This window comes from Crocodylus siamensis, chromosome 1 (assembly GCF_052110815.1).
Source record: "Crocodylus siamensis isolate JL-2025a chromosome 1, ASM5211081v1, whole genome shotgun sequence".
Taxonomy (NCBI): domain Eukaryota; kingdom Metazoa; phylum Chordata; order Crocodylia; family Crocodylidae; genus Crocodylus; species Crocodylus siamensis.
Genome location: NC_143395.1, coordinates 265,158,445 through 265,186,266, shown reverse-complemented (window position 1 = coordinate 265,186,266; position 27,822 = coordinate 265,158,445). Strand labels below are relative to the sequence as shown.

The following is a 27,822-nucleotide window of genomic DNA, read 5'->3' as shown; positions in this document are numbered from 1 at the left end:
TGACTCCCAGCAGTCCTGGTGGGAGAGTAGGCAGCCCGTCCCTCCCAGGTTCCGACTGGCTCACAGCAGCCCTGTTTGGAAGCAGGTAAGACTCTGTCCCCACCCCATCTAGCAGTCAAGTGATACCATATTCCCCCATCCCTCTGATTTCACCTCTTGATTTTCCTCACCCCTCTGCCCTCCCACTGTTGCTGCTGCTCAGGCAGAGCCTGCTGCTGGGTGAATAGCAGCTCCTGGTGTTTCACTGATCAGTGCTTGTTGCTAAATAATATACACTTTTGCCACCTGTTTGAACTTGAAGTTTCAACTGCTGGTCAGACTTGCACAGAACATTTTTGTTCCATTAACTCACAGAAGATATTCACAACTTACCCTCTTTTCAAAATGTCTTCCGAGTCCAAAAAATAAAATTTTACACTTCCAGGTGCATTTTCTTGTTTCATCTTTTTTGTGAAAAATACATGAGAAATATTTAGAGGTTACCAATGTAATAGTTAGGGGTGTACCAATATATTGGTTGCCTATCGGATCAGCACTGATTAAAAAGAGAAAAGAAGTTATTGGCTATCAGGTTTTTTTGGGTGGTTATAGCCAATAATTACAGCCACATGCCTTGAGCACCCTGGCGAGTGTGGTCCGGTCCTTTCACCCTGCCGCCAGCCCGACCCTGTGCTAGACTACAGATCCCAGTGAGCGGGGGGGTGGGGAGGGGTGCTGGAGAGCAGACACGAGGTGCAATGCTCAGCAGCAGAGGGATTGTTACTGGCTCCTGCCGCTGCTGCCGCCATGGCAACACTGTGCTTGTAGCTGGAGCCTGAGCACCTAGGCTGCTGCAGAGACGTTGGGGTATGCACAGGCAGGGTAAGGCACCGCGCAAGGGTTGTTTTGCTTTGCTAGGTACTGGGCGCATTTGTGAAAGTGGCTTCTCCCTGATGGCTAATGGGAGCATGGCTGTGCGGTGCCCGCTGGCCCTGAAGCAGCAGCATGCTCTCGGGCTCTAAACACACAGACTGGCGCTGCTGTCCATGCGAGGGTCTGCTTTACCTGCCTGACACAGCAGCATAGGTTGCGTGGGGAGCAGGGCTGCTAGTAGGAACCATGAGCAAGGGGGTGACGTGCATGGGAATAAGGCGGTTTCTGCCTTCCTCATTAAGGACCAAAACAGGCAGGAGCTGTAAGTCTGTTTAAATGAAAAACAAACAAACAAAGGTTTATTTATGTCAGTAATTTAAAATGCCTTGCACTACAGTATTACTAAATATCAGTTATTGGATCGGCATCAGCCAATATGGTTGGTTAATCGTCGGCTATCGGTATTGCCCAAGAAAATCTTTATTAGTGAACCGCTAGTAATAGTCTGATAGCATATTAGAAAGAGAGCTTTTTGTTTTTGCTGCATCTGCTAATCTGCCATAATTTATTCTGAGTTGTTTTTTTTTTATGGCAGCTTCTTCATAGTTGTATATCTTCTTTTGCATTTTCTAAAGAAACCAGCCATTTGTATTTTAAAGGCTATAGTAATAGATTTTTCTATTGCAGCAAGATTCCCTTGCTGCTTTAAGTTTGGTGATGTGATTAAAAGGTAAGGTTCATACAAATGCGTATTTTATACTTGTATTATTAAACTAGTTGGTTCATTAGCTGTACAAAAGTGTTATTGTTTTGATGCACTAAACGGCTTTGCCATGACATCCCCATAACTAAAATATGATAAATGAATGCCAACATGTATGTAAATTAACACATGTTCTCTTCTACTCTAGGTATGGAACAGGCTGTTTCTTGCTTTGCAATACAGGTCCAAAGGTTGGTTGTTTGAATTTAAAATAGCTTGACACTGAACCATATTTTTCATACAGATTTATTCCTTTTTCTAAAGAAACCAATCTTGCTACATAACCCTTCATATTTTTTTTTCTGCGTGATGTCTCTTGGTTTAGTTACTTATTTTTCTTTTTGTATATTGGGATGTTCATACGTTTATAAAGTTCAAAATGACATAATATAGAACTCACTTGGCTTAATCTTGTGTTATGGAGTAGCTGAGTAATAGAAAATGGGTACCTGAATGCAAAATGAGCTTGTTCATGTGCTCTCATATTTAATGACCCTCGCTTGGGATAATTCTGCAATACCACTTTAAGACTGCTTTTTTTTGTACTCTACTTTATTGCTAATAGTTGTTGCAAGAGGAAAAGGCATGTTGTAATCTATAGGATTTAAAAAGCAGTGCCTTTAATTCAAGGCATGCATGAACAAGAATCCATTGTTTTAACTTGTTCCCAGTTTCTCAGTTTGCTGACATGAACCTCATCAAGTTTTGTCTTGCTCTATTCACTTGTATATGCTTTTATTCCTCTCCCTTCTGGGCCATCTATCTATCTATCTATAGATAGATATAGATATCTGTAGATAACTAGATATCTATATGTTTCAGCTTCAGCTAGTAGAGACATCAGGCTTGTGGCTTCTCCTTTTTAGCAGTTGCTTCAGGCTCCAGGTTCTTTACTGGGAAGACTCTATAGAGGTCTCCAGCAATGCGTGTAAACAGTAAGGGCCAGGTACCAATGGTTGTGGGCTGTGGTTTGTGTATTAGGCTAAACCACTGGCTAACTTCTAGAAAGTTTGCCAGAGAAAATATTGTTACATTTAAAGATTGTTTCCTACTCTTGATATTTTTAGTTGTAAAAAAATAATTGCTTTTAATTTGAAGATGTTTTAGTATCTTATATAGTAGTTTTTGTATTTTATGTATCGGTTGTTTCTGATTCGTAAACCATTTTTTAAAGTAGTTCATCGTTTACTCTCTCTCTCTCTCTCTGTCTCTCTCTGAAGTCTGTATTTTCTGAGCATGGCCTTCTGACCACAGTGGCTTACCAGCTGGGCAGGGACAAGCCTGTATATTATGCACTAGAAGTAAGTACAATAATTCCTTTCTGTGTTTTTGTTTTCATTCTCTTCAAAATAAGTATCCAGCATCCAAAAGAATAAATAATTTTCTGCTGTAAAAAATAGCAGTCACTATTTCTAACCTTTTAGTCACTATTTCTAACCTAAACAAACAGAATGCTAAAAAGTAGTAGTAAGAGAGTGTGTTTAAATTTCCATTTTTTTAAACAAGACGATGTTTTATCAGCTTAACTTCTAAGTGTAGGACAAGTGTAGGGATTTTTGGGGTCCACCCTCCGCTGGCATTACCAGTATTTACAGAAAAATGAAGGACCAGTAGCACCTAGTAGACTTGTTAGGTTCCATGTATGTTCACAAAAGAACTGGGGACAAGAACTGAAAATTGATTTCGATTTTGCAGTGTTGGTATTGCCATGTCCAAGAGTTAGGCACCCAGCTTCAGGAGAGAAATTTAAAATATACAAACAGAAACCAAGATAACCTGGAGAAGCATAGCAATTAAACTTCCAGCTTTCAAATAGGCTTTTAGCAAAATTTTGATGAATTGTATATATTTAAAGGCAAGTTAAGTAGGTTTCCAGAATCTCTCTTGGACTTCAGCAGAATTTGGGTTCCTAACTTTTGTTGTGAGCATTACCCTTAGTTGCCTAATTTGCTATCCTTAAAACCCTTTATTGGCTACCACCTAACTCTGGAGACACCTGAAGTCTGTAATTGCCTAACTGTTTAACATTAAAGTTCCTCTGGCATCTAATGGTCTGCTTCTGTGCATGTTGAAAAATGCCTTCGTTTTTTGGGATCCACAAAATTGATATTCCTCAGTATGTCTTCTCTGAAAGGTCAATCCAGTAGGGTTTGTTTGTTTTTAAAACAAGACTATCAGCTTGTACTGCTGTATCTTGTACAGAGGTTCTTTCTTTTTTTTAAACAAACATATCACTATTCTTATGAAATAGTTCATAGATTAAAAAATAGTCTTGGGACAGGAAAAGGCAAAGATACAGGAATGCATAGGTTGAGTATCCTGGTTGGTCTTAGATGTGATGAGCATGTACAAAAGTAAAACTTCTGGTATTGGAGAACTTTTACTGGTGCAACTGAAGTATCTAAATTTTGTTTAAACATCTCTAGATATGGATGTACATTCTTAAACCCTCATCTTAAGCACATAAGTATGTGAAAAGTACTTCAGATATCAGTGCTGGGTTTTTGGTTGTAGCCATGTTGGTCTAAGGACAGAGGACAGGCAAGGTTCTTTGAGTAGATGTGATTGTCTTTTACCGGACCAACTGAGTAGTTAGAAAAATGTTCTTGGCAAGCTTTTGGGCACAATCGCCCTTCTTCGGGCATAGGGAGTCTCTGCTAGTCTGAGGCTCCAAGGAATGAGAGAAGCTAAAAGTGTGGCAGGACGTCAATGAGAATGTAAATGGATAGAAATTAAAAAAACAAAAGGTAAAGCAGGGAAGGAAGGGGAAAGAAAGCAATGGATCCAGACTATGCCAGAACAAGAAATGCAAAACCTGCCAACACGTCTCCACCCACAACAAAACCATCACGACTCCTAGATCGTACAGTTGCACCTGCATAAATGTTATACCTGTCATCCAGTGCACCAAATTCCCTGATGGAAAATATGTTGGAGAAAACCAAAAAACAGTTGCGCAGCAGAATGAATACACACTGCAAATCTATCAAAGATGAGAATACTCAACTACCTGTGGGGGTACATTTCTCACAGGACAACTATTCCTGTTCTCTTGATCTCCTACTATTTCCTTTTTCACTGAAAGCCTCTTTTCTAACTCATATTTTATCACTATAATGTCTCCCCTTTGGCATTTTTTTTCTCCCCTGCTTTCTTCCCGCTCCCTTACTGGCTTTACCTTTTTGTCTTTCTAATTTCTATTTACATTCTCACTGACATCCCGCCACACTTAGCGTCTCTCGTTCCTTGGAGTCTCAGACCAGCAGAGACTTCGTATGCCTGAAGAAGGGTGACTGTGTCTGAAAGCTTGCCAAGAACTTTTTTCCAACTACTCAGTTGGTCTAATAAAAGATATCACATCTACTCAAAGAACCTTGCCTGTCAGATATCAGAAGAATCCTTGAAGTTTGGTGGATGTATTTTTGTCACAAGGAGCTTTAGGTTGGAACCTGGGCTATTGGACCAGAATGACAAACATCCTAACAATTAGTCACATAGAGTGTGGAGTTGGCACAGTGTTCCCTCCTTTTCTTCTTCTCTGACCACATACAAATAATCAGTGAAAACAAAATTTTCAGTTAGTGCCTGATAGAAATTTAATAAACTAAATGTATGACTTCATTTCCTGTAGGGGTCTGTTGCCATAGCTGGGGCTGTTGTTCGTTGGCTGAGAGACAATCTTGGTATTGTGAAATCTTCCCAGGAAGTTGGTAAGTATTCATAATTTGCAGGCTTCTTCAAACTGTCTTGAAGTCTCTAGTATTGAATGAAAAGTCAAAAGAAACAAGTTTAGAGAAGTTCAATAATATAAATGTTGACTAACGTGTGCAGCTATTTGCAATTAGTCGCTCCCCAAAATACTGTAATGATGTTGGATTTCTGCAAAAAAGCACTTGTACTAAAACTGCTGAGAGCCACATTAAGCTGACATCTAGGAAAGTATCACAGAAGTGGTGAATTTATTAGTTTCATTATGAAGTTCACTGAAACTTGGATCATAAAACCTATAAATTCTTTCCCAGGCCTTGTGATCCCAAGTGTAGGACCATGGCCTTGTATGTTGTGATCTCTGTGGAAGAGAGTAGTAATACCGAGCTAATTGAAGGTCTCAATCTACATGATGGTTAAGTGGCATTTAGTTTGGTATATGATTTTAGTATCCAGTCAGGATATCCATGATGACTGAGAATGGAAAAAAACAAGAGGAATCTGGGTAGTTAACACTTTTCTGTTTTGAAAAAACACACAATAGTATGTAAGTTTCCAGTTTAGTATTACAGAAGCTGAGGCTAAAGTAACTTTTAAAAATGAGGGTAACGGGTAAAATTTGCAAAAGTGTATAAACTTTGTGTTTGTTTTCAAGTGACTGGTCAGTGAGAATTAGGGCACTTACACAGTTTGGACATTGTACCCCGATATAAATTGTGAATTTAAAATTCTGAATGTTATAAAATTGCATACATTAAAAATAAATAAAACCCAACAATATCCAACTTATTTTCTAAAGTCTTGCAACCTAAACCTAGATGTGATCATTTAACTAGAAGTGGTCTGAGATGCTGGTTATCTACCGATCCCATTGATTTCCTTCATAAATTTGAATCTTAATTTCCTTAATTCTGATCATTGCTTAGCCGTCTGGGTGCCAGAATAGCCATGCCTGCCTTCTAGTTGTAGTATTTTTAACTGTTTTCATAGATGTGTTTTTAATTGTCTCTTAAACAATAATTTCTGGGACAGGAAAACATACCAAATCAAACACTTATTTCACTACAAGAGACTGCAGGACCTGAACCTGTTCAGCCTTCACAAGAGAAGGTTGAGGGGGGACCTGGTGACCATCTATAAACTCACTAGGAGGGACCAGCGAGGATTGGGAGAGCACCCCTGGCATAACAAGGAATAACAGCCACAAGTTGCTGGAGAGTAGGTTTAGACTAGACATCCGTAAGAACTACTTCAGTCAGGGCAGCTAGGAGCTGGAACCAGCTTCCAAGTGAAGTGGTGCTGGCTTCTACCCTGCGGGTCTTTAAGAGGAGGCTTGATGCCTACCTGGCTGGAGTCATTTGAGCCTGTTTTTTCTCCCGCCCAGGCAGGGGGTCAGACTTGAAGATCTACAAGGTCCCTTCCAACCCTACTTCTATGAGTCTATGATTCTCTATAAATGTATTTGGGCATAGAGCTAAGTAAAGACTCTGTGTTTGTGTGTGCTAGAAAAACTTGCTGCTGAAGTGGGAACTTCTTATGGCTGCTACTTCGTGCCAGCATTTTCAGGACTCTATGCACCGTACTGGGAACCCAGTGCAAGAGGGTAAGGATCTGACTGAATACTATATGAGCAGAAAGGCCTGGTGATATTGTAAACAATCCTTGACTTCTAATGGGTAGGTGGGGCCACTAACCTTATTCATTGAACTTGCTCCTTCTCCTTCAAGAACGCCACAGAATTTAATTGAATTTTTTTCTTTTGTCCTTTTGAGAGAATTGCTACTGCATTGTGAAGAAAAGATGAGAGCAGCAGGGGGTGTTTGAAGTCAGCATATCAGGCTGCTCTTCAGCTCAAAAGCGCAACCACTTTCTAAAATGGCTGGCCAAGAGCAGCACATGTGGTGCAAGTGGCATGGGCAGCCTCTGTTCATGGCACGTGGCAGATGAGAGGGAGCAGGCAGCACAGAGGCAGATAGGGCAAGAAACAGAACGGCAGATGAGTCAGGGACCATAAGTCGAGGAGAAGCAAATGAATCAGCAAATTGGGCAGGGAGGAGAGCAGTGGCAAATCTGGCAGGGGAAGGGCATCAGAGTGGCACTTGGGAAGAGTGCAGGGCTAACATGTGGCACGCTAACCAAAAACATTCATCCACTGAAAATATACTTGCAGGGAGGGGAGGAATATAAAATAGGTTTTATTATTTTTAATGCTACCTGTAAAACCACAACTGTTTTGTTTTTTGGGGGGGTTGTTTTTTTGTTTGTTTTTTTTTTTATACTAAGCATTAAAATACTTGGAATGGTATGGTTAAAATGAGTGATTCCTAATTGTTTATCTGTGTGTTAATTTTTTTTTCTCTTCAACAGTATTATCTGTGGCCTTACTCAGTTTACAAATAAAAATCACATTGCCTTTGCTGCATTAGAGGCTGTCTGCTTTCAAACACGAGAGGTAACAGTGAACCAGAAATTCCTGGGCCTTTCTTGTTTTGAATTAGTTTACTATAAACAGTGTGAGTTTGGAATATTGTAAAAAAGTTTGTCTTTTTAACAAAACATTTACTCAGAACAAGTAAATGAAAACATCCCATCAAATTTAGTGATTGTGCTTGTGTTCTTTTTCTTCATGAACAGTGATTTTGCGGGAGCCTTTACATTGGTAGAAATAGGTTGCGTTTATGGAATACTATGTGCTAATTTGTCAGGCAGGAGGCAAGTCAAGGTGGCAACTTTTAGAACAGAGATTCATCTTACCATTTTTAGGGTCCAAGCACGTCGTCTTATACTTGAGGCACCTCTTGAAAAATGCCAACTCTTTTTATTTATTTATTTTTCACTTGTTTTTTTGACTATGGAAAAATAAGTATGTGTGTGCTGCAAAGCACTCAAGCCCACACCAAGTCAGAATGGTTTTTAAAACCATAGGTTTCTGTTTAACATAGCTTATTTTGTGAATCATGTTTGCACACATAACAGCTAACATTTGTGTGGTGAAAGGATCTCAAGGCACACTGCATCCTGATTTAAGAAGGACCACCTCTGAGACATACTAGTTTAGAGAAGTATGAGCTTTTGTAGGCAGCAGATTACTTCAGATTTTTCTGTAGTACTCTGCCCTGGTTTCTGTAGAAAGAAGAATCATCCCTTCAGGGGAGGGCTAAAAGTTTAATTTAATCTGCTTGTATATTTTTAGAGTCATTTAAAAATAATACTTATCTCTACATGTATAAGCACTTTAGACACTAGACCAGTTACCTTTTCTTTACCCCATCCCACAGATGCAATTTGGTACTTCTGCATTTACAGCTGTGCTTGCGTCCAGGGGAAGGATAAGGAAATATATCTAGGAAATGGTAGCTAAATGCTTCATAGAGGCTAGTAAAGCCCTTGGGCTAGGGACAGACATTACACACAAACTGGTTTAAGCCTATAACAGAACAGATGTTCAGCGCACATAAACCAGTCTGAAAATGGCTAGAGATAAACCAGTTGAATGTAGTATCAGACTTAACTGATTTGGCTCAAACCGGTTTATGCAATGTCTGTCCCAGACCCCTTGCTGGTTTAAGACAAACCAGGTACCCCCAGCATCTGGGCATGCTCTTGGGCTGGGTGGATATCTGTGGTCCACAGCAGGGCTGGCCCCTCCCTTCGGCTCCCTAGCTAGAGCTCTGGCAGAGGCTGCAGGCACAGCAGGGTCTACCTGACTCCCCGCTTCACTGCTCACTGCATAAGCAAGAATCCCCTCACCCCTTCTCTCCCTTCCATCTCCCACAGCACGGACCTCAGCCTCATGGACCCTAGGCACGTGGTATGCTACCTAATGCTGAGAGGTGTCTCTGTGTGTGTGTCTCTCCAATTTCACTGGGATAGGCAGACAGAACAGTGACCTCTTAGGGCTATTTAGAGCTGATTAACAGGTCAGCTGGTAAGCTGTTTTAAGAAGAGTTTGAAGTAATGGAGAGAGGCTGTTGTTTTGCTGATGAGGTGATAATCACTGTTATCAGTCCCCTGCTGGCTTGCTCGCCTGTCAGTTTGCTGCAGACAGTATGACGAAGCAGGGAGAGGAAGATTGTAAAGTTCAGTGTCGTCAACAGATGCATGTACTGTACCCCCACTCCCTTGCCTTCAGAGTGCTAGCCCTGGGCTGGGGTCTGGCAACACTCCCACCCCTTGAGCAGCCAGCAGAGAACAACCTGAGACCATGCAGGCAGACCGCCCTAATCAAAGGTCCTGCTGGGGCCTGCCCACACCCCACTCAGCTCAGTAGTGTGCAAGGAAAGGGAGGGCTGATCTGTTGTCCCCCAGCTTGTAGCCTGAGCCACTGCAGGCATGTGCCTTAATTCCCTCAGTCCAGAGAGCATGTCTGTCCAGTTACAAACTGGTTCAGCCTAGCCAGGTTAGACTAACCTGCAAATATTGACTCAGTCCAGGCTCTGGTTTGTTAAATGTCTGTCCCTAGCCCTGGTGTGTAAGCTTCCCAGGAGAGTGAGAAGTCAATAAGTCTCCAGAATGTCCTCTTTCAACCTGCTTTAGAGGCTATGCTGGCTATCTGTGAGCAGAAGTCTTGGTCTGACGCATTGCTTTTCAGGTAGTGTTTCATAAATAGTGTTACATTTTGGCCGTCGTTACCTTCATATGGTATGAGGTGCCTCACTGGGTGCAGGGGCAGATCCAAAGAGGATGTAGTGGTACAGCTGTACTCCTTTCTCCCCCCTGATTTTTTTGAATTGCACTATACCATAAGAGTCTCCAGAGGCTTTAAGTGTTTCAAAGCATGGAAAAATTCCTTCCCCACCTGACTCCTTGCTGTCCCCAGGTGGGGAAACACTGAAGCCCTTCTAGCCCACTGTGCTGGAGCTGAGCTCAGCTAGGGACAGGAGCAGCAGCAGGGGTGGAAAAGGGGACCCCCTGCTGCTGCTCTGGGCAGGGTGAGAGGAACTCTTCTCTTGCCATCCTGTTGTCTGCGTCCCCTCCCCAGCTGAATCCAGCCCCTACTCAGCCCAGTTGACTCTAGAGCTTCCCTGCCCCAGGGCAGTGGAAGAAGCAGCAGGTAAGGGAGTTGCAAGAGAGAAGGAAGCATGCCTCTGAGCAGGAAGAGGAAATGAGGGAGGGATTTTCACCGGCTTTAGGGACTTAGTCTACCCACACTGGTGGGGCCACAGGAGCCACCCCTACAATACAGGTTGCTGCTGCCTCACCCCCATTTGGGAAGTCCTGGATCTACCTCTGGTTGGGTGCATCTAATTATTGAACTGTCAAGGATGTGGGTTCAATCCCCATATGGGACATGAGACTTTTCCTGCCTCAGGAAAGATGACCTCTTAAGTAGATCTATGCCAAATTCAACAGGACGAGCCCATTTGTACTTCTTCCCCCTTTTACATTGCATTTTACTTGACTGATTTCCAGAGTAATGTTCTGGCCCCAGCCCAGAGCTTTATGGAGTTGCAGTAGCTCAGGAGTAACTAAGATATGGCCCAGGGGCTGGATCTGTCCATGGAGTAGTAACACCCAGCCCACAGGCTCTGCACTGGTCCAGAAATTTGGCAGCAGAGCGAGTAGTGGCAGCATTAATTGCCATGAGTCTGGCATGGGGTTAAATGAGTTGGCCAACACTGTAATAACCCATTGACTTCAGTGAACATTCATCTGTGTAAGAGTAATACAGTTGAGTGCTTTGGGAACAACACTGAGTGCTTCTTCATATGATCTTGAGTTGTACAAAAAAATCTACACCGAAAATGAAGTAAACTTCTGTGTTTGGCTGGCTTTTGGTGGAAAAACAGTAAGTGGAAAATTGGATACTGCCCTGTAGTTCATTTTTAAGGAATCTTCAGTTTACCAGCAAAAGCCATACAAAACTTGTAAAATGAAGCTAAGGCTTTTAACTTTCAAAAAGTTTGAGAAAAGGATGCTTTGAGCATTTAATACAGTCCCATCATGGTTTAATGCGGAATACATATTAGTTTGGAATTCAACAAAAACTGACCTTTCATTTAAAATGAGTCTCATATAGTAACACATATGGAATGTAATATTTCCTTTTCAGATTTTGGATGCCATGAACAAGGATTGTGGGATACCATTAAGCCAGTTACAGGTTGATGGAGGAATGACCAACAATAAGGTTCTCATGCAGCTCCAAGCTGATATTCTCTGCATTCCAGTAGGTAAGGTAGCTGTCTAGGCTATTCACTTCTTTTTGTTCTCTATCCTCCATTCTATGTGTGAGTTATTTTGGTTTTATCTTCATTTTTATAGTAAGTCTTTAGTCTGATTTGAGGATTGCGGGTGTTTGGGGGAGAAGGGGTGGAGTTTCGTTTGGAAATCGAGCACTCTAAAGAAGACCAACTAGCTGTAATTCTGTTAATGAAATGCTACTGCCTTTTAGTAAAGGTCTAAAGTTTTATAGTATAGTTAAGCAAACTTTTTAATATTATTCTAGTAGACAGTCTAAACCTTACAGCTCTTGCTTGGAATTTGCAGCTCCTCAGTCTGTTGCAAAATTGAGCCCTTGTTGTTTCAGGTGTCCTGGATACCATCACCAGGGCAGTGGCAGTGGCTAGTAGTAAGTTCTGCCCCTCCTTCCCTCACACCCCTTGTATCATCTTAATTTTTCAGTGAGGTTTAGGTGGAGGGATGGATGGCTTCATGATTTTGCATAGAGCAAAAGAAGAAGAAGAAAAGGTGAATGTTTTTGCAATTAGGGGTTTAAAAAATATCTCACATTGTAGCAATAAGACGGTATGCAAAAGATTAAACAAATGCAGAACCATGAATTGTGCAAGGTGCTCAGTCAACATGATGGATGTAGTATAAAAACAGATAGACATGTGCCCCTTGAAAGAGGCAAGCGGAGGAGAATAAAGGTGTATCGTCCAAAACTGTTGAAACCTAACATTGTTCCAAGCAGCACAATGCAATAACAGGACACAGTGTTGTATACTTTGTGCAAAGCCTTCTGCTTCAGTAGTAACTGACTGTGAGTACTTTAAGTGCATTGTTCTTGTCATGTTATAACACAAAACCCAAATAGGGTTAGGTAAGTTCAGCAGCAATGAGACTAAAGCAGCTTTTTCAAACCCTTGTTTTAATTTTGTTAAGACTGACATGGAGTTCCTTGATGTGACTATATAAACTAGGAATATATCTTTGTTAGTTAAAATTACTGTATGCCACTGGGACTGAAGGGAGATGGTAACTTGTTAGTGTAAACTACCTACTAAGGTAAGCTAGACATCAGTATTCTGCTAACCTATACAAGTCTTGTTTTAATTTCAAATGCTTTTCAGACTAGCGCAGCCTTCTTAAAGCAATCAGGGAGAAGGCAGGGCGGAGTGGCACCTTTATAGACCAGTAGGAACCAACCCTTTTGGCAGATGTGTAGCAAATTACGCCAGCACCCTCCACAAGTTCTGCTCCAGTTACATTCCTGTGCCTAATCTGCTGCTCTGCTTTCTGTCACTGTGCTGCCTGTCCCTTTCTCGATCTGTCACATGCAGCAAACAGGCTGCTCATGCCACTTGTGACCCCGAAGCCACAGTTTGGCCATCCCTGTTATAGACTAATTCAGAGAGGCATAAGCTTTCATAAGCAATGGCTTGCTTCTGTTTTGTTCATCCTATTAGCCTACCTGCTGATCATTGCTTCTGGAGATTCAGTGCTTCATGAACTGAACGTAATCACAGTTAACATCCGCAGAGCACAGTTCAATGCTTGATCTTAAAGTTGGGAAATTGGCTGACTTCACCTCAGGGAGGTGCTAGATCAAGGCAGTAAAAGGAGTACACTCCAAAGGGACCAGGAAGGGTCAGAGGTATAGTTAATATGATAACAGTTCATTGTATTTATGTGAGGGCATATAGTAAGTCTAAAGGAATCTACGTGTACAGTGCCCAAGTAGATCTTCTTAATTATGCAAATTGACTTATAAAGAAAACTGGTGTGTCTCTTTTTTCCTTCAGTAAAACCATCAATGCCTGAAACAACAGCACTAGGAGCTGCTATGGCAGCAGGAGCTGCAGAGGGAGTTGGAATTTGGAGTCTGGATCCTGGAGACTTGACAGCAGTGACATGTGAACGATTTGAACCGCAGATCAATCCTGAAGGTAAAAAAAATCTTCAGTTCAGATTCTAAAATGTTTTTTGGTTTTTGGTAGTATTCTTGTAAGCATAAATTGAACACGTCATATACATCAGATTCAGTCTTTCTGTTTTACAGATACTAAAACAAATGTCCTGACCTTGTGTTGACCATGCTATTGTGTTTTCTTATAGGCTTTTAGAAAATTGGATGTACAATTTGTATTCATATTTACTTATTTGAGAGTGAGTCAGTATCATCGAGCTTGTAACTCCATAACTGTTTCTTAGAAACTTATGTGTAGCAGAACTGGAATTGGTGGCAATATCAATAAAGGGCACGTCTACATGTCGCCCTACACATGATCACCAGCTATGTCTAGCTGCGTCACTAGCTGCGTACTCACGATATAACGTGCCACTATGGTGACATAACAGTAAAATCTACCCACACACCATGTGCGTGGTGCAGTAACCACCTGTAATGCGCCATGCTTTAGTACTTTCAAAAGTACTAAACCACAGCACTGTAGTAACATCACCATGTGGTGTTGGGTTTTTAGAGCTGTAGAAGAGAGAAATTATTTGATGGTTTGATTTGGGGTTTTTTAGGTGATGTTTTTCCGACTTAGAACAAATTTATTGCTTTTATAAAGGGAGAGATGTTTTAATTAATGCCTTGTCTCTAGGCACTTCCAAAGACAAAGACATTAAGCAGCTGGCATTATAATTAACCTGTACATAAGACAAAGGGGTGGGGGAGGGTTTGGGGGGGGGGTTTAGTAGACTTGATGCACATGGTCTTTGCATGAACTTTCTGCCTGGGAATTTGTGACAGCACTTCTAGTAACATGCAGGTAACAATTTTTAGCAGGTTTTGAAACAGAGTGCTACTGCTTCAAATAATCATGCTTAAAACCTACCCAGTGATTTTTTTTTTTTTCTCTTTAATGAACAGGAAAGCTGAACTCAGAAATCTGATTCTCTGCTGCTTTATTCCTAGTGCAGTTAGTTCTGGCCCTATTGAGTCAGAATGATAGTATCTGACATCCTTTTCAACAGATAATAAATAACTATGCAAAGTGAAATACAGTCAAGAATAGAAATTGTAAACAGTGTGGTTTTTTGTTAGGTTTTTTTTTTTCTGTGTGAGGTATTGATGGAGTTGCAAATGTAATCATGTGTTGGGAGCTGGGGTGGGGGCTGATTTTGCTTTTATTATGGGAAAACAAAACCTAACTCTCCTGAGGGTGAATTTCATTGAGAAGAGATCTGGAGAAACTGCTTTGTCCTCATTCGGATATCTTTGCAAGACAAGGAATTAATGGTATATTACTATATTTAGAGGTGTTTTTTCCACATGTTTAATTTTTTTCTTTTGTTTCCAGAAAGTGAATATCGCTATGCCAGATGGAAGAAAGCAGTTTTGAAATCAATGGGATGGGAGACATCTGAACCTCATTCAGATGGTGAGTCAGTACTTTATAACTCACTGACTTGTACAATTTGCATCCTTTAAATCATTCATTGCTCTGTATACCCATGAAGAAGTAGCATTTTCCTGTAAGACAAAGATCTGCTTATTTCTAATTTTTAGAAGTCTTCAACATTTGATATAGCTGTGTTTTCTAAGCAAACATGGCATTAAAATATATATTTTTTTAAAAGTTGATCCCTGTAACTGGGAAAGTAAAATTGCTAAAACAAGGTAGTTAATGGTGGGGTTAATGACTTATTCATTTAGAGGCATTATTGGACCCTTTCATTTCACTGAAAAATATCACCTAGCTGCAAAAGAGCTCTGGAAACAAGTCAAGCAAAAAGTAAAAGTATTTTGCCCTTAATTTTGGTTCATAAGAATTGCCATGTATTGGGTCAGACCATATGGGTCCATCTTGCCCGGTGTCCTGTATCACACAGTGGCAGACCGGATGCTGAAATGGAGACTCAGTTGGGTATGACCAACATTTTTTTTTTCCCCACTGTTCCTCTCTCACTTGCAGCCTCCAGCATTTAAGGTCCAGGAAGTTGTAATTCAGAGGCTGTTGCTAACTCCCATGCACTATAGCTATCCCTTTTCTCTGAGAATTTATGCAATCCTTTTTTAAAGCTAGCTAAGCTGTGAGCTTCCACAGCTTCTGGTGGCAATGAGTTCCACACTTCTTTTTCACACAGCGTGTAAATAAAAATTTCCTTTTGTTAGTTTTAAACGTACTACCTACTTTGTTTTTCTTTGACCCCCTAGTTTTTGTATTGTGAGATTTGAGTAATTCCTGTTTCCTTATTTACTTTCTCTTCACCGTTTAGTATTTTGTAAACCCTTATCATGTCCCCCTTCAAGCATCTATTTTCTAAACTGAATAGGCCTAGCTCTTGAGCCTCTCCTTATATGGAAGCTCCTCCATACTACTAATCATTCTTGTTACCCTTCTCTGTACTTCTCTAGTTCTTCTATATCCTTTTGAAGTGAGGGGACCAGAACTGGGCACAGTATTCAAGGTGTGGATGCACCATGGATTTATAAAGGGGCATGGTGATACTTTACAATTCCTTTCTTAATAATCCCTAACCTTTTGTTTGCCTTTTTGATGGCTGCTGAGTACTGAGCTGACATTTTTAGCAAATGGTCCACAGTGACTCCCAGATTTTTCCTGTGTGGTAACAGCTGTTGTAGAGCCCATCATAATTTAGGTAGAGTTTTGGTTATTTTTGCCCAGCTGCATCACTTATCTACATTGAACTGCACCTGCCATTTAGTTGCTTATTTGCTTAGTCTTACCACATCCTCTGTAGTTCCTCATAGTCTGCCTTGGTCTTTACCACTTTGAATAATTTTGTGTCATCAGCAAATTTTAGTGACCTCATTTTCCAGATCATTTATGAATATGTTAATTGGCACTGGTCCCAACAAAGATCCCTGGGGAGATCCCATTGTTTCTTTCCATCCTGAAAAGTGACCATTTAGACTTGTCCTTTGCATTCTACCTTTTGAGACCAATTTCTAATCCATGAGTGGATGTTCCCTGTAATCCCATGACTACCTAATGTAGTTAAGAGCCTGTCAGAGGTTTTCTGGAAGTCCAAAAATACTGTGTCAGCTGGATTGCCCCAATCCACTTCCTTATTGACACCTCAAAGAACTGTAGTAGGTTGGTGAGGCATGATTTCCATATGATAAAGCTGTGTTAATTCTTCCCCAGAAAGTTTCTACCAGTTTTCCTGGAACAGAAGTTAGTCTCATTGGCCTGTAATTCCCTGCACACCACCCCCAGCCTTTTTTTTAAATATGTGAGTCACATTGGCAACCCTCCAGTTCTCTGGTACTGAGTGTTTTTAGTGATAGGTTGCATACTGCAGTTAAGAAATCAGCAATTTCCAATCTGAGCTCGTTCAGGACCCTAGAGTGAATACCATCAGGTGATTTGCTGCTGTTTTGTTTATCACTTTCTTCTATGACCATTGAAACCTCCGTTTGGGTCAGCTAGTTAACAGGTATAAGGATGCTGGTAACATAGGTCACATAAATCATGGAAATATCAAGTGAAGACTGCAGCTCCCTCAAGTCTGAGTCAGTAAAGAAGTCCTCATTAAAAGAAGATATGCACAATGCAAAGCTGGGAGGTGCAACTCCATGTTACAAAAGAAAAATGTCTTAGGCAGAAAAAATGGCAGCCCAACTAAAGAAAGAGATGAGGATCCCGACCTTTGAAGCTTGTTTATCTATAGTTTGTAGCCTTGCAAAGTTTTCCAGCGTTGGTTAGGCTTTAGCTAGAACATTATGGGCAGTTCTAGACTCCTCAGTTTAAGAAGAATATGGAGAAACTGAACTGGATCCAGAGGCAAGTAACAACAAAAGTGATAAGGAGGTTGGAATGCAAGCTGTATGGGGGGGGAGTTTGAACAATTAGCAATGTTTAGTTGAAGAAGATGAAGTAGAGGGAAGCATGTTAGCAATTTTCAAGCATTTGAAAGGCTGCCATAAGAGGATGGGCCACAAGTGTAGCAGAACAGAAGTGTAGCAAATCTGCAGCAAAACAGATTTATATTAAGAAGTAAATGTTCTGTTAATAGTAGAACAAGCTGCCTAGGGGAGTTGTGGAATCTCTTTTTATAGGAGGATTTCAGGAAGAGAATGGTTAAACCTTTGCCTGGACTAGTATAGGAATAATGTATCCTAATTTTTGTAGGGGGTTGGACAAAATGACCTGAGAGGGCCCTTCCTATATTAGTTCTAACCCAAAAGCTAACAGGTATGATGCAAAAATAACCTGGAATGGGAAGCTACACACAAGAAACTACACGCACATCCCCCTGAAGGACTAAGCAGGTTCTGTTTCATGTTCTGTGGGAATGACAAGTTGAAGTTTGAACAAAAGTTTCCTCCCTTCACAAGTATGCAATTTGGAATATGCTTATATGTTGACTTGAAAATAACTTTGCACACCTGGATCAAGGCTTAAAAAACAGGACTGAAGTATTTGAGTTGAGAAAGTAATTGCAAAATGAACAGACAAAAAGCCCCCACATAAACAATTTCTGATTGCTGCTAGTTAAATACACAAAATGCTCCACTTTTGGCTCTTGAGAACAGTTTAAATACAAATTAACTAGACATTTTGTTAATTCAGTACAAGATTAAGTTGATTACCTAGTCTGATCCTTTTAAAGAATACAGATGCATCTCATTTGAGGTAATGGCTACAAAACAAAATCCTCTCTTGGATATTTGGAAAAGCCTATTTATAATGTGAGTGCGTGCAACAAAGGTTGATTTTTGACTAAACTGCCATCAGTCATGATTTAGACTGTCTTCTGAAACTGTTAAGCATCCAAAATGCCCTGGCCTCTAGTGACATATGTTTAAACTGTTTATTTCAACAACAGCATTGAAAATCTCTCAGCCCCCAAAATGTATTTACCCTTTTTTAACCTGAAGTGATAGGCAGACTTTTGTAAAAATTCATATACTTACTTGAGTGTTTCCTTTTACCATTGGGAAAAATCTTTGCTTTAACTCTTGTTTTGGAATTTTTGCTGCTTGCATTCTGTCTTTTTTTCTGAGCATTTTGATGCTAGATAATATTAGAAACAGTTTCTGCCAACATAACCCTGAAATATGGAGGTTTGGGCCTATCTTTAATTATGGTGGGTGGACGGGTGAAGAACTTTTGATAGCATTTTTGCAGATGTTACTACTCTTTGCTGTTCATATGATTCTTAACACAAATCTTGCAATTTATATATATATATTTCTCTTTTGATTTGCTTGACTGGAAACACCTTCTCCTGGATGACTTCAGGTGACACTAGTATCTTCTGTAGTCTGCCTTTGGGTTTTTATATAATGAGTAGCATGATAATGTTTATCGGAGCAAAGTACATCTCAGGTTAGTTGAACAGATCCTTCTAAAAGATTTCTACACTAGTTGAATGTATTTGTTTTTCATCTGCTCATTCTTGGCAAGAAAGTTTTCAGCGATCTTTGTTGCCCATGCACACGGAGAACTGTTATGGATTTGAATTAGACCACCTGTACCTAAGGAAGTACAGAACAAAAAATAACCGTCTGAAACTCATGCCCTGTTCCATAAACTTTGATGCAGAATTCTACACAAAGTGCATAAAATGTTGTAATATATAGTCCAGAAATGTTTGGTTATTGGAATGATGCAGCCAATACAGTATAGAGCATGTTAACAGAGAAACGTAACATCTGCAATATGCCAGAACTTAAAAATACAAGTTCTAGCCCTCATCCTGGACTTCCGTATAAATTATGATGAGTGTGTGGCTTAAAGCTACAAGAGGGCAAATTTTGTTTTTATCAGTTTTTAAGAGATATAGGAAATAACTGTGGAGAATTTGCTACATCTGTAGGACTTTTTATTATACTCTTTCTACACTTTGTGTTCTCTAAGTGCATACATGAATTTTCCATTATATTTAACTAGATGTGTCTATCTGTGTGAAGAGGAAACAGGGCAAAAGCCCTTTTTAAGGGAAGAGACGGTGTGCATGTGCAGTAAGGATTTATTGTCAGTTTTATCACTTAAAAAAATTGTTACTGTAGACTCACAAAGTTTAAAATAGCAGAAATGCAAAAGAATGTTGTAGTTACACATTGTAAGAAAAAATAATTGACATAGAGACCCACATCTCTTGTTTGATCTTTGGGCTTTAACAAAAAATGTTTTCAACCTGAAGCAGATGCATTTAATCTTAAGCATCGTGTGCTTCAAAATTTACTAAAACGCTAAAAAATTTCTAATAACTCTAGACCATTGTTCTGGTGGTTAGAAATGTTTCTGTTCATTCAGTCTCTACTCTTTCTGTTCAATTCTGCTTATCCTTGCATGGTGCTTAAAGACTGCATGTGCCTGAACTTACAGAAAGCTTTGGTAAAAAGTGTTTAGAATGAATTACTTACTAACTAACTCTGTAACATAGCTGGAAGTGAAGATGATGACTTCTGCACATTCCCCCTGAGGAAGCAATAGCCTAAAATCACCATGTCTAAGGTGAATTAAGGGTGTGAACATATAGACCCGCACCCTTAATGCACCTTAAAAATGGCTAATGCACCTTAAATTGGCACATGTAGATGCTCTTATAAATAACTGTATGTGAAAGTGGGCAAAGCTTTAGCAGGTCAAATGAGGAAATTTGAATTACGGTACCAATCCTTGACTACATGTGGGGAAGCCTATGGCAATATGAAAATTTAAATAATCAAAAGCCAAAATGGGGAAAGCATTGACCTCTTTATATGATAATTCTGGTTTACTCTAAGTAAAAAAACAGTGCATCTGTTAACCTAAGTGCATATCTGAGCTCCTGCACAAAATCAAATCCATCCCCTCTCACTAAGACTTGTCAGCTCTCTTCTGACCTCTACAGGGAAAAATGTGTGGGGAGAATAGTCTGAATCACTCCAGCTTTCAGACAAACCTAGGAACCTCACTGTTAAGAGAAGTGAAGGAAAGTATATATCAGTACTTTTTAGTGTATTTAGTATGTTCCCACCATTTGCTTAGGAGGTAAAAAAATCAAAAACTTCAACCAGTTATCAAAATGAGAAGGTAAAGAAGGAATTAATTGAGAAGGACTTTCCTTTTATAGCATACATACCTTAAAACCAGGCCAGTTGGCCAAATTCTACACAAAAAAGAGTAGCAGAGAAATCCCATTGACTCATGGTTTTTTGATGACTTCTTTGGAGCTGCAGTGTCAATTAAAAGATAATTTGGCTAGCTGAATTCAGTCCTGAATTATTCTGCCATCCTATATACACTAATCCCTGTACAGCAGCAAAGCAATTGTTAACCATGTAATATTAGTTTTTCTCCATAGCGTTACAGTATGACAAGCAGCAATACTTAATAAGGACGCTGCCATAGCAATAGTTTTGTTCATTGCTGCAGCTTGCTCTACCAAAAGTTGAATAGAAATGACTAGCTTATTTCTAGTGAAGAGCCTCTGATGGAGCATGACTGTTACTCTGGGGAGAGAAAACCCTGATGGTTATATCTAACAAACAGTTATGATTTTTTTTTCCCCTCCCAAAATATATAATATGAAGCATGCAGAGATCCATGTGTTACGATCTCGTAAGACATTGTTCAAGCTTAAGCAGGTTTGGGACTGGTCACTTGATGGGGAAAACCTGAAACAAAAATTCTGTTTGGAGATGAACTGAGTTTTTTCTTCAGTGACTCTATTTTTTGGTGGAAAGTAACTATCTGAATTGATGCCATGCCACAGCATGGTGTATGGATGTTTTGCTGCTCACATTGCCTCTTCTGAAAGATGCATCAGATAGATAAGCTCACTCTCTCATTATCAAGATTCCCAATGAAAGAGACATGGGCCCTGGTGATGAGGCCTTATTCCAAGACATGTCAGAAATCTGTCTCCCTAAATTTCCCTGCTATCTCCATAAAAATGGCACATTTCCCCCTCTTTGTTTCTTAATTTTCTCAGTGTTATAGGCTACTGCATGCAACCATGCAGAGGTGGCTGCAAAATTGCAAAAGGTTGGCTTATGGGGATGGCTAAATCACTATACAAATCCATACTAATCTTTCCCAAACTTTTGAAAGTTGATCCCACCTTCCACAAAGTTAAATGGCTCCTGCTTTTAAATCTTCCACGTGCTAAAGACTTACCCATATTAATTTTTGTCTTCTCTCCTCTCCCCCACCATGTAGTTAAATGAGGAGATGTACCCAGTACCTTGGGAAATGCAGAGTTATTTGCTAGAATTTGCCAAAAACACGTATTTGCCAGGTTGACTACCTAATTATATATACCGTCTACTGTTGGTTGAAATCCAGTCATTCTCATGTTGAACGTCTTCTATTTATAACTGAATTATTCCAGGTTTTAGAGAGATGTTTTATGATGCATTCTATGTTACTTATCCTTAATCTTTATTATTTAAGGTACTAATAAGTGAGGCTACGTAATGGATTGTCAGGATGCAGCCAATTTGTGAAGAGAATTGAGTTGCATCTCCACATCTGATGGTACTGCCTGAATGACTAGATCACTTACAAACCCTGGTTGCCTGGTCCTTGAGTGACATCCCAAGGGTGACTTGAAACAACATGAAATAGCCTGCTCTGCCCTTCCTCATCTTCCCCCTTTCTAATTATTCCGGCAGCCTTTGAATGGACACTTTGGAAAGCCCTAACTTCATTTTGAAAGTGGACATGAAAAGGATTTTAACCTTTCTGATCACTGCAGAGGCATTCCTATCCTGATGTCTAGGACCTTGTTATTTTATAATGCACTATGACGAGGTATAATAATGCACTATAGGAACTTATAAAATGGTCATTTTTTCCAACAGTTGTTACATTAATAGATGGTTGCCAATGATATGTTTTTGTTTAGTAGCCATTAGACAGAATATCTTTATTGGTGTATACTTTTTAAAAACACTCAGTACATCATCAGTACCAGACATTGTCACTAGTTTCTGCTGATCTGATGTCTGCAAACACTGTTTAATATTTGATTAAACGTTAAGTTGCTTAGTCTTTCGCATGTGCATAGGTTATCATCAATATGGAGTACTTAAAATGCTAAGTCCTATAAATGTCTCTTGTAAGAAGGTAGGAAGAATCAGCTTCTTTGGAGAGAACACTTTTGTATTTCGCTAGGTCATATTCTTTTGAAAGACCAATTTTATGCATGCATGCTGGTCACAGGAAATGTCCTATTCCTTAACAGCTGATAATAGTTACAGTTAAATTGATCCACGACATACCCTTGTTGTACTGCATGCCTTTATTTTCATCCTCATTTTAGAGTACTTGGATTATTATTTGCAAAACGTGGGGATATTGCTGGTGTCTGTGTCCACAAAAAGGGCCACTCCAAATGAAATTGTTTGTTTCATTGAGGTTGCCATTACTGATTTTCATTTGGTGTAGCGTGAGCACCAAAGTCTGCCTCTGAATTGAATTAATCTGTTTTTGCTTAACAGTGTATCCCAGAATAGGCAGTTCACAAGCCAGGATCCAGGTTTGGGGATATGCAAACTTTGGTATCTACAAATACCATTCACGTAAATTGAGTTATTTTTTTAAATTAACTTTTGTATAATTTAAGCTTAAACTAAATACCTAATTTAGCACAGGAAAATTGAAAAGATCCTGGATAATTTGACAGTTTCAACTGTAGTGGAGCATGGAAAATGTTTCTGTATAGTTGTATCACTGGAACATAGATATCCTCTTGCCTAATTGAGGAGAAGACAAATGTGGAAACTTTCAAGATAACTGATGATAAATTTTGTGTGTTAAATATGCTAGGAGCTGAAGGGAGTGTGGGTTCTTCATGTGCAAAAGGTTCTTCTTGTCTGTCTAAGGAAAGCCAGTTATCTTTAACAACAGCATTTTCTTCCTTTAAGCAACAAATGAAAAACTAATAGAAAATATAGAATACTAGAGCTGACTAGAAATTGTCATCTGTACAGTGTATATTTAATGTTAACTGCATATGATATCCTTTTTATCAAGTGCAATGTAATTTGAAAACGTCATCTTTTTTAAAAGATTGTAAAGGAAAACATTTTTCCATTGTTGCATGTATGTAATGTTATTTTTATATTACTGGGAATTAGTTTTGTGTACAGGTGAAAATACAAAAAAATGACCATACCCAAAAACTATTCACAAATCCTTGTGCTGTGTGAATGTACTCTGTATGCTAAACACTTTCTGTAAATACCTAGAATTTGGGTATAGCAGTCAAGGCTTCTGGTTTTTCATTTTGTACAGAGGTATCTTAATAGTCTCCTATAAAAAGGAAAGCTGAATTATCAGCCAGCAAAACTCATCAGTTTTTGATTTTTTTGCACAATTCTTAGATTTACTCATTTATTGATGATCTTTTTCTTCTTTTTCCCCCCACCAGGGATCAGTATAGTACTAGCACTGTGAAGAACACAAATCAAAACCAGTGCACACCCCAGAAACCAGGCTTCTGGGTAGGGGTGGGGTAATTTCTGGCAAAAATAATATCTTAAGTCTTCAACTATAATGCTGACATTAGAAAAGACTAAGCAGTAAGTAACAAACCTGGGCATCGTAAATTTCAGAGTGTTGTCTTTACAGTGGTATACCTCCTGTTTCTGCATACAGTGTTGATTTTGCTGCTTTTGGCACATTGGGCCTCTTTCTAGATGACATTTCAACTGCTGTTTCAATGAGTAAATGAGACTAACTTTACTTCCAATTGCTGTTGCAGATATATATGTGTATGTATAATTTTTTTTAATGTATTTAATACCACTGTTTAACTTTATACCAAAATAGCTTAAATTAATTGTAAATAATTGTGGAAAAAGTGTTCAAGTAAATTTTGTGAATAGAAAGTGGCAATTTTTTTTTTCCCCCTATGATTTCCAGATTTATAAATTCTTAATTGAGAAACGCGCTGACTCAGTTCTGCTGCCCAATACCATGGTCATGAATAAATTGACTTAAGATATTTTTGTCTTGTTTCTGTCTTGCATATTCTTTTTGCAGAGGAAAATTATGAATGACCATTTAAGGTGGAATACCCTGGAAATGTACTCTGCAGAGCAGCTGGCTGAGGCGCAGTGTGTCTCAGCACAGGGGCTCCACATGCCTTGGTATAGGACTTCACAGCATAGCCCCTGTGCTAAGGCACACAGAGACTCAGAGCTGCCTGCTCTCCAGTCTTGAGGCACATTGCACCCCAGCCAGCCAGGGAGTGCAGGGTGCCTCAGTGTGGGGGCTCCACAGGGATGCCTGCTCCCATCTTCACATTTGTCCCAGCTTGCACTACTCTGGTATGCTTTTATGCCATTTTTTTTTCTTAAGGGAGTTTTTTTTGTTTGTTTTTGTTGGTTTTTTGCGGGGGGAAGGGTGTTGATTGGGGGCGGGAGAGAGAGTTGCTACCAGGAGATCCCAGTAGTAAATTTTGTCCCAGTGCTGCAAATTAGCACTGCCATGCGCAATTCAGTGTGCAACACATGTGGCACCTTTCAGGATCTGGCCAGACAGTCCTATCAAGCCATGCAAGACTGGTACTCCTAAGTCTAGCTCTGTAGCTCTTACCCTACTCTGCATCTCTTAGCGGCTGTAACCCTAGCCCTTTAAACCAATAATCCACACCCTGATGGGTTTCCTTCCTCCAAAAAGAAGCGTAACAAAAAATGTATGAAGTTGGTTTCTCAAACACAGGATCAACTTATCTGAACAATATGATAATGCTGTACAATGCTGGTGACCTTGCAGGGCTAGCTATTTTGTGTGCCAGATCTGTCATAGTGGCAGTGGGCTAGGAAGGGGAGAGCCAGTGGGTGAGGGTGCATGCCAGGACTGGGGGAGTGAAATGGGTGGAGGCAGGGCTAGAAGGTGAGCTGGAGGGGCCAGCAGGGTGCTGGGTGCAGTCAGTGGTGTCAGCATGGGGTGTGTAGGGAACCCCTATGGTGGGGGAAGCAGGGTGTAAAGCTACTGCTGTAGTTGCACAGGGCTACCACTCCAAGATTTTTTTTTTTTTGAATGACAGTAAAAACATATATCTCTCTGTTTTTAAAAAAAAAAAAAAAGTGGAAATATGTAAAAAATAAATAAGTTTTGGTTTGGGACCCATATGTATTCAGAATACGGTAATTCTCCAGAGCCCTGTAGCTGTGAATTTGTAGACTTCATGAAGTGATGGTATAGATGTGGGTTAAGCCCAGGGCTGCTCTAAGCAGGTTCCACATGCTGTGCATAAGACAAACTACAGAGCAATAAGCTCCAATTTTTTTTAATTATTTTTTTGGTGTGGGGGTTGTTGTTGTTCCTGAGCGCATATTCAAACGGCGCTCCTCAGAGCAAAAACTGGAGCAATAAACTCCAGAGTTTACTTGTGCACATTTATCGCATGTGCAGTTGCACCCATTATGAGGCAAGGGGCAAACAAATAGTTAACAGCCTTGTTGCAAGCACTAAAATACTGAGAAATGTTGCTGGCATGACACAGAGTAGGACACTTCTCTCACAATCCTGAGGGGAGCATTCAGTGAATTTCTTTAAATATCTGAAACTGCACATGTTGAGAGTGATCCTAACATGAGATAAGTATAATCCCTTTCCAGGCTCTACATGTAGCAAGTTAAAGGAGCTTCAAGGAGATGATGTAAACATCTTTTTTGATTTTGAAGGGATTTAAAGCTATTTAAAAAGCTAAATATAAGTAAATCCTCTGGAATGGGGACCTTGTTGCTGAGTTTGACAAAGTGCCTTGCCATAAGCCAGCCTTGCCTGTGGTCATTTATGCAGGGGAAACTCTCTATGGCTTCATTAGACATTTGTTCCTCATCATGGACTGCACGATTGAGCTGGATGGTGCCAAAGGCTGTGGAAAAGTAAATGTTGGACTTACAAACTCAAAATATTACTATTTTATGTTCATGCTTTTCAGTAGGATAACATGTTTAACTTCTTGTCTGCTGTGAGTTCTTCATTAGAACTGCAGGAGATGGCTTTCTGTCTTTGGACTTTTTAAATTTATTATCCTGTCACCCGCTGTAATCAATAATAGCTGTCTCTGAGGACAGCCATACAAAGAAATTCACAGCAGTGAGATGTGGGACAACGTGCCCCCATGAAGGTGCAGTATATCTTAATTAGCTAAAACCTGAAGTATGATGTTTTGTCTACTGCAAAATGTGTTTTTTGCATTAACTATCATTTCTGGATATTCCAAGCCACACAAACACCCAGTCCCTCTTGGATGCTTGCTTAATCACTGTCTGAGTGACATACAGCTTTTGACGGTGAGTTCTTTAGCCTGTCTGATTAAGTGTTTGAATCAGAAGGTGTAGTGTCTCTTTTTATCAGTTCAGAATTTATCACATTTTAAATCAAATATCTCTTATTCTTGTATTTATGACATAATAGCAATGGAAGTTCTTGATCAATCTTCCTGCTACCATTCACTATGTTGTCATATCACTTCATATGCTTCTTTCTAAGGTGAGCAATCCTCTTCATTATCTCTTGCAATGTGATGTTTTCTCTTTTCTAATATTGTTGTATTCTCGCATGTTTTTTCAGGTTTCTCCTGTAATTCTGCAGAGTCTTTTGAGTGGGGCAAACAACACTATCTGGTATTTGAAATGATAGCCTACCATTGATATAATAGCATTATAATATTTTGGGTATTTATTCTGCATCCCTTTTTTTGTTGTTTTACCTGTGGTTTCCAAAAATCTGATAAATATTTAACAATGCTTCTATTGTTAAGTTGCCAGATAGAGATGCTAGGAAGATGGATCCTTATTCTCCTGAATTTGATCTAAATTTCCATCCCTCTGGATGCAAAGCATTTATGTACAATAATCCAGTTTGCACAATAATAAATTCTGCTACTCCAGATTTTGTAAGCAAAGCCCTGCAGCAGGTACATTATGACAAATCATTATTCCACGAGGACAGAGTAATTTGTTTTGGAAATTGCTTCGGTTAAGTATGTCTGTGTAGACCAAATCAAACACAAGAAAAGACTTGTTCACATGTACTGTCTTTTTCTCGAAACCACAAGAAAAAGACAGATTTGTAGCGTACTGAGTAGATTTTTTTTTTTTCCCCCATTCAACATGTAGGGGGAAGAGGAAAAGAAACCACACCTCAGAGTCAGGTACCAGCCCAGGCTAGGGGGCTGTTGTGGCCCTAGCATGGGGAATACTACTGCATGGTGTGTGAGGGAGGGATGAGACACTGGGAGAACTGCTTTAGCTCTGACCCTGACCTGGGTCTGGGGTGGGGCTGGACCTGGACCTGGAGCTGCCACAGTTACTGCAGTCTGGCTAGGGCCAGAGCTACCATGTGCTCTGTGTCCTAGACTGAAGCCAGAACCAGAGCCACCAAACTGGGTAAGCAGCGATGGGA

At 39.9% G+C, this 27,822-nt stretch overlaps 1 protein-coding gene across 5 annotated transcripts in view; it reads left to right on the top strand.

Annotated features, from left to right (window-relative positions):
- GK (glycerol kinase) overlaps positions 1-23,748 on the top strand; it is a 50,804-nt gene extending 27,056 nt beyond the window's left edge. For 4 of the 5 annotated variants that reach the window (XM_090061945.1, XM_090061935.1, XM_090061925.1 and 1 more), the window contains 10 exons: positions 1,764-1,806; positions 2,836-2,916; positions 5,247-5,325; positions 6,830-6,926; positions 7,691-7,775; positions 11,376-11,496; positions 13,291-13,434; positions 14,797-14,877; positions 18,709-18,795; positions 21,850-23,748. In XM_090061945.1, coding sequence (XP_089918071.1) covers positions 1,764-1,806; positions 2,836-2,916; positions 5,247-5,325; positions 6,830-6,926; positions 7,691-7,775; positions 11,376-11,496; positions 13,291-13,434; positions 14,797-14,877; positions 18,709-18,795; positions 21,850-21,863 — 832 coding nt within the window. In that variant the 3' untranslated portion in view covers positions 21,864-23,748. The remainder of the gene's footprint in view (positions 1-1,763; positions 1,807-2,835; positions 2,917-5,246; positions 5,326-6,829; positions 6,927-7,690; positions 7,776-11,375; positions 11,497-13,290; positions 13,435-14,796; positions 14,878-18,708; positions 18,796-21,849) is intronic. The other variant, XM_090061955.1, reaches the window with a different exon arrangement.
- The last annotated feature ends 4,074 nt before the right edge of the window (positions 23,749-27,822 follow it).